The 10,935-nt window shown below is 49.9% G+C and overlaps 1 protein-coding gene across 1 annotated transcript; it reads right to left on the bottom strand.

Moving 5' to 3' along the window:
• Positions 1-9,616: 9,616 nt before the first annotated feature.
• On the bottom strand, positions 9,617-10,935 carry DEFB125 (defensin beta 125). Its single transcript, XM_074153922.1, has 2 exons — positions 10,875-10,935; positions 9,617-9,738 (listed from the first exon to the last, which is right to left on the bottom strand). Exons 1-2 carry the CDS (start codon positions 10,933-10,935, stop codon positions 9,617-9,619), a joined length of 183 nt encoding a protein of 60 aa, XP_074010023.1.

Genomic DNA, 10,935 nt, shown 5'->3' with positions numbered 1-10,935 from the left:
AGAAGCCAGTCCTCAAGGCATGGTCTGCTCCTTGCAGCAGTTTTGCTTCCTCCATAAGTGTGTAAAACAGCCAAACCCAACGCTGTTATGAAAGCTGTTGGTTTGGGAGAGCGCTTGGTTACCCATCAGCCTCCAGCTCTGCCACGGGCAGGTTGCGTGACCTCGGTCACATCACTGCACCCCCTCTCCCCTGCCTGCAATGCTGGAGATGAAGAGGGAGAAGAATAGGAGTCCACACCAGGTGGTGGTGGTGGCTGGGTTGTCCTCCCCAAAGGGGTGGAGAAGATGTTTTTCTGAATGGAAATTTGTCTTTGGGTCCCCACCTGGGTTGGTTATCGCTGCTGCTATTTTGGTCGGCAAGAAAGAGCTGAGCCCGTGCCAGAGGTGGCGGTGGCAGGGGACGGAGGGGAGCAGGGCGATGGGACAGGGTGGGGAGCCGGGGCAGCTCCTCAGCTGGAGGAGAAAACCACGAGCCCCTGCCAAGGTCTCAGCCGGTGCCAGAGATAACGAGGGTCCCCTGGAGACGGGGCTGGCCCCAGGGTGGGTGCGTGGTGGCTGAGCTAAGTGGGACCAGTGACAGGCTGCGCATGAGGGCCGATAAGAGCCAGGAAGTGGTAGCCAAACTCCCACGGTCTCCTCAGGCACAGTTGGGCACCCTGGGGACCGGCAAAAGGAGAGGCAAGCCGGGGGGGCTCCCCCTGGAGACACCCCGATGGATGGCTTTGTGCTGCCCCACTCATGGGGGCTGTGTGACCTCCAGTCAATCCATCTTCTCCGGGGATGGCGGGTGGGGAGGGAAACAGGTTCACCCCCTCCACCACCCCCGAGAAGGAAAGTTTTAGGGTAGGAAGTGAAAATAATTTTTTTCAACCTTTTTTTTTTTAAATTTTTTTTTTAGACAGTATATACTTTTCCTGCTGAATGCTTTTGCTTTTCAGTTTGCACAAGGGGAAAAAAAAATCAGGGTCACAGGATGTTTCTGTAGGAGGTTTAATCCTGTTAAAAATCACTTTCTTCCGTATGGATGTCTCTAACAGCCCATGTCCCAAGATAGCCTTTACTACTGTAAGATATTATAAAGATAGTATTCTAAGATATTTCTAAAAAAAATCTAATAAATGTGTTTTGACACCTTGGGGCATGTCCTTCAGCTTTCCCCGAAAGCAGCTGATCTAGGTTGCCCTGGCTGCGGCAGGGGGTGCATCAGGGACCTCCTGAGGTCCCACTGAGCCTCAGTTATTCCGTATTTTCATGAGCTGTTCTCCAGCATTTGGGAGAGAGAGTTATCCTTGCTCCCATCTTACAGATGGGTAAACTGAGGCAGGAAAGCTCGCAAAGCCGTTCAGAGGCAGGAGTGGAGACCAGCTCCCCACGTGCCTGGTCACACGCAGTAGGAAAAACTCTATCTTGAAGCTGAACAAATGCCAAACCTTAAAATAAGGTTGTTTCCCACAGTAAGCCTTTACCGACCTCCTGATTGTCAGGATGCTGGCTCAGGCAGACTCAGCCTAGAAAAAAAAGCACCACCAATTTTTGGTTCAGCATTTCTGTCAATGTCTGGGAGGAGCATCCGGCACCTGGGACATTTCTGGACCAGTGCATGCACTCATCACAGAATGATACGGGGTTGGAAGGGACCTCTGGAGATCATCTAGTCCAACCCCCCTGCCAAAGCAGGTCCACCCAGAGCAGGTTGCACAGGAACATGTCCAGGTGGGGTTTGAATGTCTCCAGAGAAGGAGACTCCACCACCTCTCTGGGCAGCCTGTCCCAGGTCTCTGCCACCCTTAAAGAAGTTCCTGCTTATGTTTAGATGGAACTTCCTACGTTGAAGTTCGGGCCTGTTACCTCTTGTCCTGTCACTTGAGCACCACTGATAAAAGACTGGTCCCATCCTCCTGACACCCACCCTTTAGGTATTTATAAGCATTGATAAGACAGGCGACATCTCCTTGAAAGTAGACATTGTTGGTAGCTGTTTTACTGCGTGTCTTTATTGACAGTGGGTCTAAAGAAGATCTGCTTTAGTCCTTGGGATTTCTCAAGGAGGACAAACCATTGGGGGAAGCCTCCTCTCTGTTTTCCCCACAACTCATGCATAATTTCACTAGGAAATCAGTGCATGGTCGATTGTTAATTTGGGAGCTGTCTCCTTCCAGAAAGATATTACTGGGGTCTGCCAGTGATGCCCAGTGTGATTTTGGCAAAGCAATGACACAGACACACATCTCTCTCTCTATCACCCCTGCTTATGGAGGGAAGAGGGAACCCTGGATTCGCTCGTGGTTGTTTTGTATGAATCAGGATTGGGTCTGCAGCCTCATAACCTCCTGCTGGGTGGTAGCCTGATCCAACCCAGGATGGGTCCACAAGGATAGGCCTTAGCAGTGTATGGATGCCTTGGCTTTACCATCTGTTACACCAGTTTTTCCCAGCTAATGGAGGACCTTCCCCACACCTCTCGAAACAAGCATGTCTGTGTACTCACTGCCCTGTGGGGAAAAGAAAAGGAGGGGAAAGGAGAAAGGAAACATCTTCTAAGTCCCCCATCCACCACTTTTGGTGCCCTCCAGATGTTCACTGATACCTCCTGAGCTCAAAGGACAGTCCCAGGCACAGGGAGCAGAGCTGCCAGCCCAGGTGATGTGACCCTTGGGGACAGCTCACATAGACACGTGAGCATGGCAGGTTGAAAAATATTATCTTTTCAAGGAAACAGGATTGCTCTTTTGCTATACACGAGAGTTGGCTTCTTTCTGTTCCTGATGGCGTGTGGTGGTCTGTCCTCCGATATATTCCAATCTGGTTCCTAGTTCCTTGTGCCGTTGTGCCTTGGTCCATGCAAGTTGGTCCATGCTTCACCTATGTTATACAGCCCATGACCCCAGCAGTAGGGCCCTTACCTCCAGTAACATTAGCTCACCTTCCTTCCCTGGTGCAGATACCACCCTTTCAGAGCAGGTTCTCCCCACTTTGGTGACCTACAAGCTGTGAAGACAGAGAACAGCAAAGAGATGGGCAAGGAACACCTGGGCAAGGAAAGTACTGGAGGTGTCTCTCTGCCAGACTGCCACCCCTGCAGTCCAGCTGTACTGCTTATCTGCTGGATGATCAGGTTTGGAAGACCTTCTGGGTTCCCAGGGGAAACTCTTCAGCCTTTCAGTTGCCTGGATGGTGAAAGGGCAACCTGGGAAAAGTTTTCTGTTCTCAGGAGCAGCACAGCATGGACATGGATGGATCGTGCTTATGTACAGGTAAGAAAATGTCCAAAAAGCAAGGCACCTTCTCCTTCCCCACCCCACAGGACGATATTTGTTGGCCTCATAACACCACCTTCCTTCACAAATCTCATTTATTGGTCTAAGGATGGCCACTGCCCTCATGAGAGTGTTACTGCTGCAGACAGACTCACCCATGAGAAACCCGCTTGTCTCTGTCCCATGCTCAAGTCACAGAGGGTCTCCACACATATTTCGAGATTCAGTTTTATGTCAGGATGGTCCAGTTGGTGGCTTGGGGACTGGAAATGGCTGGTGGGATGATTCTGCCTATCTCTGAAGGCATTTTGAAAGTTTTCACCACGTGACTCTGGTGAGTGACAGGGTTGTTGTGGGGGCTGATAACTGGATTAGCTTGAGCCAAAATTGCTTCTGCCTACGCTCAGCAGGACCTTGGTTCATCCACCACTGTGTCAGCTCACTAAATGCAAGGAACCGTCTTCCAGCCTGTGCTTAACTCACTGCAGTCACTCACACACCCCCAGGGGACTCTGCTAATGAACTGTGCTTGAAGACCTTCATCTCCCAGCAGATAGCAGCTCCCCAAGGAACGGACAGCCTGGGAGTGACGACGCTGGTGGTGAAACCTCCCATCGATCACAGAAGCACGGCTGCCGCCTCTCCACAGCAGCTACCAGAAGTAATCACATCACCGAGCAGACAAAACACACACATTTTTCCCCTCTCATGAACTTCCATGCATTTTCTCTCCCATGTGCTCAGCGGCAGGAGATGCCTGGTGCTCAGATAGGGTTGCCCCTTGGCTGTGGACCATACATTGAAAGATTGTATTGTCATCCAGCCCCATCCTGGGAAACACCAACCTGGAGAGTCTGTAATGCCCTTAGTGGGCAAATCCGTAACTTTCCTCTTTCGGGAGATAAACTTGTTCACATGCCAGGAAGTGGGACCTCAGCTTCACCTCTGCCTTCAGAGGTGGCTCCTTTGGGCAATTATCTCCCCATGGTCCCATTGCCAAACTTCTCACCTTGAAGCAAACCCAGGGAAGCGTTGTCTTGGTCTTTCCTTGTAAGTATCAGTTTGGTGGGAGAGGTTTTTTAATCTTTTTTTTTTTTTTTTTTAATCCCAGGAACCATGTTTTTTTTGAGGTGGTTGCTTTAGAGAGCTGCTACGGGCCAAGCAGAAATCCAAAGCTTGGGAGGAAAGGGATTAATGGCAAATTTAGGATATGCTTGATCTTGCCTACTGTGGAATAAATCTAATGGTTTCCAGAGCACACGTAGAGACCCCCTGAAATCACACCTGTTTCCTCAGCTCCATGTCCTGCAGACCTGGGACATATTACCATTGCAAGTACTGCCAACTCCAGACCTCTATTAGAAGACTCACCAAAGCTTGTAGTTCCCTAAATCCTTCCCATCACCTGGCTGCAGGTTTGGTTTGGTCCCCACAGCTCCTGTAGCTGTACAAACTTCGCTGTATCCTGGTGCCCCAGGACCATGGCATCTGGTCCTTCAGGCTGGGGATGGGCTGCCAGGCTTGAAGAGCCATGTTTTACTTCTGCTCCCTCTGTCTTCTCCTGACGAAGACTTAGAAAGCCAAGTTTCAGGTTCTGCTCTGCAAAACAGGGTTGTGGGCCAAGACTTTGCCTGCCCAGGGCTTTATAAAAGTGACCACTGCAAAAACCCAGCAAGACTCAATGTGCAGTTGACAACTGCAGCTACAGTGATGGGGTCCTGGTTGCTCTGTCCCTGTCTGATACAGCTGAGCTTTTTACTGTATTAATATCTTTCCTGCCAGCTGGAGCTTCCTTCCCCCAGTCCTGGGAAGGATCAGTCTGACACCAAGGAGGGGTCATACCCCTTGGGGTCTTGCTAGTCCAGCCAAAATCCTTGCAGAAGGTCTTTCCATTTGTATGTACACCCATATGAATTAAGAGACGTGTTTTCAGGAAGAGTGTTTTCGGATCTTACCCAAGGAATTTAGGACTGTGTCTACTAGGCCAGGAGACCATAGGTCTGACACAACTGTTTTGCCAACACATTCCTCAAAAAAAACCCCATTTTTCCTCTCTTTTGCAGAGTGGGGGAGCACGGGGTGCTTGAAGGATGGAGTGGGTGGGTCTTCATGACCGTGCACCTTCCCTCCTTCCCCCGTCCTCCTCACCACCCTCCCCAGCCCCTTCCCCTCTTCTCAGCAGCGATAAGCTCGCCAATGGAAAAAATGCTGTCACGCATATCTCACTTCCAGTGTGTAGGAGTTGCTGATAGCGGCACGAAGATCTGGACAATAAAGTCTCCTGACAGCTTTTGTGTCCATCCCAGGCGCAGGGACCTAGTTCTGGAGGAAGGGCTGAGTTCTGACAGGGCTTGGGGACGGGTCCTGCAAGTGGTGGCCCTAGGAGGAGGATGGAGAGGAGAAAGGGGTCCTTTACCCCTCTTTATCTGGGGTGCAAAGCCTTTCTCCAAATTTATCATCACCTCTTGTCCACGGGGCGTCTCCAAACCAAGAGACACAAACTTTTGGCTGTAGGTGGCTTTGCTGGCGTGATGGGGAGCAGCTCGGCAGCTGCTCGCTGCGGTGTTTGTTTTGGACCATCCCCACCGGCCAACACTCCCTCCTTGGGGAGAGGGGGGCTGCGTTGCTCCAGCACCACTGTTCTTCCGTGTGGGGCTGCCAAAAGAGCCCACAGCACCTTGCCAGGAGGGTGAAGTCATTTATTTACGCCTAGAAAAAAATGTACTTTATTACACAGCCTCTGAGATGTTAGGGCTGAGCAACTGCCAGGCTTTCACTCTGACACGGACAGCCGAGGTCAGCACAGGGCGGTCCCAGTGGTTGCATCTTTTCTTAGTCCCCTTATAGGGGTGTATAAACAGGACATTGATTTATTCACGTGAAAAAAGTGCCAAGATTTTGCTGGCAGAGGTTCATTTGACTGACAGAAGTGTCTCCACGGTGGTGGGTCATCCTGGGCTCCCTTCATCATCCGTGGAGATAAGAAAACCCTCGTAAAACAGAATTTCTTGCCACACAGAGGCGGTTCCTCCAGCTCTCAAGGGAGCTGTGGAGACCAAGGAGATGGAGACCTTTGCTTCATAGATGTTCAAATCACTTACCCAAGACAAAGGGTTGGCTCTGCCTGAGGCGAGAGGAGCCCTTCTGAAACAGGGCTTAGGTGTGAAAGAGTCCCTGAAGGTGACCCTGATTTTATACCACTCTTAGTTTTTCAGTATCTGTTTTCTCACTGTAATTACAACAAGTGAGAATGATTTTTACATAAAATTTTATTTTTTCCAAGCAAAAAAAAAAAAAATAATCAATTTTATGAATTTTCCAGCTAGAAAGAGAACCACTCATTGTTCACATTTCTGTCCCATGCCTTGGGGGCTGTTGTCCCTGTCTCCAAAGTCTTCATTTTCCTCTAGAGCACAGGTTTCCAAAATGGGGTGTGAGCAAGACAATCCATTGGAGTGGGAGAGGAAAATATTCTTTATAATATTAATAAATAACATAAAACAAAAATACTAAAAGACCACTGCTGTAGGGAACTGTTTCTCTCCTTGGGCTGCAGCTCCTGTGTCCCACAAGGCTTTTCACTCCTGAGGGCTGTGCTGTAGGAGATAGGAAGCACAGTTTCTTTCTAGGTTTAGAGAAAAATATTTCATTCTTTTGTGATGAAACCACTTTTCTTGAGTGAGAGAGGAAAAGAGGGGGTGGCATTAAGAGTTATTGCTGTTTTATGGAGAATTAAGGTTTTCCCATTCGAAGTTGGGGAAAAATTGGCAAAAACACTTAGGGGAGGATCGATGTTCTATCTCAATATAATTTCCATGGTAAATTTGTAGTCAGCCCTGCTTGAGATCACTCCCGACCCTAAGCTTTGGCTAAAGAGCAGATGGATTCACCTCCCTCCCTCTGCCCTGGCCCCCTCCTTTGATGGCAAGGGGGAATCTTTTAACCCTTTCCAGATGGTCACGCAGGATTTTCCAGGTTGCCTGCCTGGGATGAGAGAGGTTAAACTCTCCCAGGACTTAGCAGGAGCAAAGCTGGGTGACAGCATCACCCTTGACTCCGACAGCATCGCCCTTGACTCTGTCTGGGCTGCGGCACAGAGGTGCTTTCTTCTCCTCCGCGGCGGCTGATAGCCGGCTCCATCCTGCTGGGAGCAATTTCCCTCTGCAGCTCCTGCCAAGGAGCACACACACACACAGAGGTCTATCCATGCGCACACCCAGGCGTCAATGCTTCTCACAAGGCTCACATTCAGGGGGCTCCCCACCTCCTTTCCCCCCGCGACTCCCGGCAGCCTGTTCCCGAGATGTCATCCTGCCCCTGATAAGGCGCAGAGGCGGCTGCGAAAGGAAGGCTCCCAGTTGCTCCCGGCGCCAGGCAGGGTAGAGGCAGACATGTCTAACCCTTGCCTCCTCCGGCAGTGGCCAAAAACAGATGACATCACCCCCTTGTCCCCTGTCCCCCCCTCCCCAACATCCCTATCAGACCAACGGAGAGGCGTGTGCATAGAGGAGCAAGAAGGAAGAGGGAAGGCAGGGGGGAGGAGGTGGGGGAAAAGGAGGGAAGATGAAGGTTGGAGCTGGAAGTTGGTTACTTTGGCAAAAAGACAAAGTTCTGCACAACTTCACCGGCCAGACTTCAAAAAGGTGGAAAAACTGGAGGCTCGTTTCTGGCAGGTCTTGTTATCAAGGGGAGCCTTATCTGCTCGATGGGACTGATGGCTCATGCGAGCCGGAGTGGCTGGTAACCTCTGGCTGAGCTTTCTGAGGCCCCCAAGAAGCTGGACTGTCACTCAACAGAGAGGAGAAGCATTCAGGAGAGATGGACTATGTGAAGGCATTGCCTCCATGTTTGCAGGCTGCAGAGCGAGTGGAGCAAGGACACGGGTATCTCCAACCCAGGAGCGCATAGGAGCCCAGTCCCTCACTGGTTTAATTTGTGGTGGTAGAAGAGCAGGGGAATCCCTGCTCAGAGTCCAGACAGAGATGGGACAGATCTCCATTGGGTCTCAACTGGCACAGTTGAATCAGTGGTTTTACTGGTTTCCCTCTGTTTCCTCCAGGACAAGACTGGTTCCTCTGGGGTAGATAGTGGGTTTAGGTTAAAGCCAGGTGTGTAGCTGGATGTTTTGCCACCCAAGGAAGCTTCTGGGTGGCAGTTTTGGCCAACTCCTTGCTTGCATGTCCCAGATATCACACTGGGTGTTTTCCAGAGATCAACCTTCCAGCTTTTTTCTCATGGAGAGTTTCATATCCCTTCGTGCCCTCTCTCTCCTCACACCTCCAAGTCATCTCTATTCCTTGCTCACCCTACATCACCTCCTTTCCTAGGTGTGGACCTGCTCCTGGGGTCCTGCTCAAGAGTACATCATGGTGGGCAATTCCCCTTCCTTCTTAGCACCACAGTCAACAGTGTTTACTCCCTGGTGAGGTGTTGCTGTAAACAAACATGGCTTTGGCCCATTCCCACTTGTAATTCCACCCAATAGATCAGCAGATGCAGCAAATGAGGCGGTGATGCCCCTCGTGATGTTGTAATATGGTCTAAAATACAAGAGTTTATTCTCTTTCACTTCTCAAAACACTTTTTTCCTTTTCCTTTTCCTTTTCCTTTTCCTTTTCCTTTTCCTTTTCCTTTTCCTTTTCCTTTTCCTTTTCCTTCCTTTCTCCTTCCCTTCCCCTTCCCTTTCCCTTCCCTTTCCTTACTCTTCCTCTTCCCCTTCCCCATGGGAATGGGATTTCTCCATCTCACCACCTTTACCTCATCTCAGAGGTGGGTAACCTGAGCCATCCACCCAGTTTCTCCTTGTTGTTGTTGTTACGGGGAGGAAGAGGCACTTCTAGAAAGCAAATCATACCTCTGTCTTGGATCCATCCCCTTGAAGAAGATGGATCTTGCTGTGGTCTCTTCTGTAGATAGGTAGAGCAAGAGGTAGAGGTTGATAAAGGCTATGACAGAGATGGAGGTATGGTCTAGAAGAGAGGCTTCATAACTGCTTGGACAAGCCCAGCAGATCCTTCTCTGGCTGCCACTGTGGAAAGGTACAGATATCCCCTTGGTCCTGTGACACATCTGACAGCCTTGTGCAGATCAAGTGCACAAGTGATCACAAGTGTCTCTGAATGTGGGCAAGTGCATCAAACCCTAAGCGTTAGGCTGGATGGTCTATCTCAGAGGGAAACACGGCTGCACTCTGGACCCGGAAGGATGTATAAAACCAACAGGTTTATTGGTGATGGACAAACCAAGCTGTGGGTGTAGGCACAGAGGTGTCTGAGAGCAGATCCTATCTACAGTTGTGGTTGCAGGGTTGCTGGGCTGGTGATCCTGGGGCACTGGGATCCATCCCAGTGTGGTCACTCTCATCGGCAGCAGCGCAGGCGGCCGTTGCTGCAGGTCCCTTCCCAGCGCTCCATGTGGAAGCAAAGCCTCCGGCAGTGACCGTGGTTGCTTCTGCACTGCTGGCTGTCTGAAAGGCCTCTTGCTGCAGGGGAAAAAAGGGATGGGAGACCTTCTTAAGGGACTTGGGAACCCACCCGGAGCCCTGATGGTGTCACTGGCTGAGCAATTAAAGGCTTGCAACGGGGAAATTCAGCTGGCTTCGTGGTGAAGGTCAGAGGTGCTTGGGAGGAGCATCTCCCTCCAGCAAATGCTGGGAGTCTCTTAGCCACCAGTTTATGTGACGTGATCAGCTTTGGTTTGGCTAAGTTAGGTTAGATGAGTTAGGTGAGGTAGATCCATTGGGCAACATCAAAAGCAGAAAAGTGTCTTTTTGGAACAGATATTTTATCTATTGTTTTGTTTGGTTGGGGCATTTTTTGTGATTGTTGGTTTCTTGGTGTTCCAGTGTTTTTGGTTTGTTTAAGTCTTCCTGTTTTGATAAAAAGGGTGTGTACTGCTTCTCTACACACAGCAGGAACATCAAGTTTGGGGGCTTGGGAGTGACACACTGATGAGTATCCACCACCAGTGGAGTGGACAAACCCTTCTCTCCCCTCCCTTTTTCCCTAAAACTTAACTAAAAGAGAGCACAAACAGGCTAATCAAGTAAATCTCCTCTTCGTGGTTATCAGGTTTGTTTTTTGTGAAAGTTATATACCACCATAGACCTAGTAACACCATAGTGACCTTATTCCTAACATACATATACAAGCAGCCAGTGAAAAAGCCCAGCCAAGAAAGACTTTTCTATTAAACAGAATCCCAGAAGAAAACAGACAGACAAAAAAAAATTAACTGGCAGTCTTCCCCCCCAACTTTTTCCCCTGGACAATGCTTTTTGATTTCATGGGGTTCTCCTTTTTTTATGGAGGATGAGGCTTGTATCCTGGTCAGGAGCAGAGCTCAGGCTTCTGTCTCAGGCTCAGCACTTCTGGGTGGGTTTTGAGGGGATGGAGAGGAGGGGTCATAGAGTCTGTGAACTGGAAACACCTGCATCCAGGAAATTCATAGAGACCATGTTGGAAGAAATTTGTTCTTTGGAAGCAAGAGCCATACTAGCCTTGACTTGACTTGGCTTGACTTGAAGACCCTGACTTGCCCTTCCCTAGCTTGAGGTAGGAACCTAACTTTTCTCTTTCCACAGTCCTGCAGAAACCCCCATGAGTATTTTGTCCTTACCGGGAACATCCTGGAGGAGGAGAATGACAATGACTGCAAAGAGCAGCTGGAAGATCCGCAT

This window comes from Numenius arquata, chromosome 9 (assembly GCF_964106895.1).
Source record: "Numenius arquata chromosome 9, bNumArq3.hap1.1, whole genome shotgun sequence".
Taxonomy (NCBI): domain Eukaryota; kingdom Metazoa; phylum Chordata; class Aves; order Charadriiformes; family Scolopacidae; genus Numenius; species Numenius arquata.
The sequence above is the reverse complement of the archived record's forward strand: the minus strand, read 5'-3'. Positions and strand labels throughout refer to the sequence as shown.

Coding starts and splice junctions, on each gene's coding strand:
- DEFB125 (XM_074153922.1), bottom strand. CDS start 10,935: ATGCGGATCTTCCAGCTGCTCTTTGCAGTCATTGTCATTCTCCTCCTC. Junction 9,739..10,874: donor CCTCCTCCAGGATGTTCCCG/GTAAGGACAAAA, acceptor TTTCCCCTGCAG/CAAGAGGCCTTTCAGACAGC.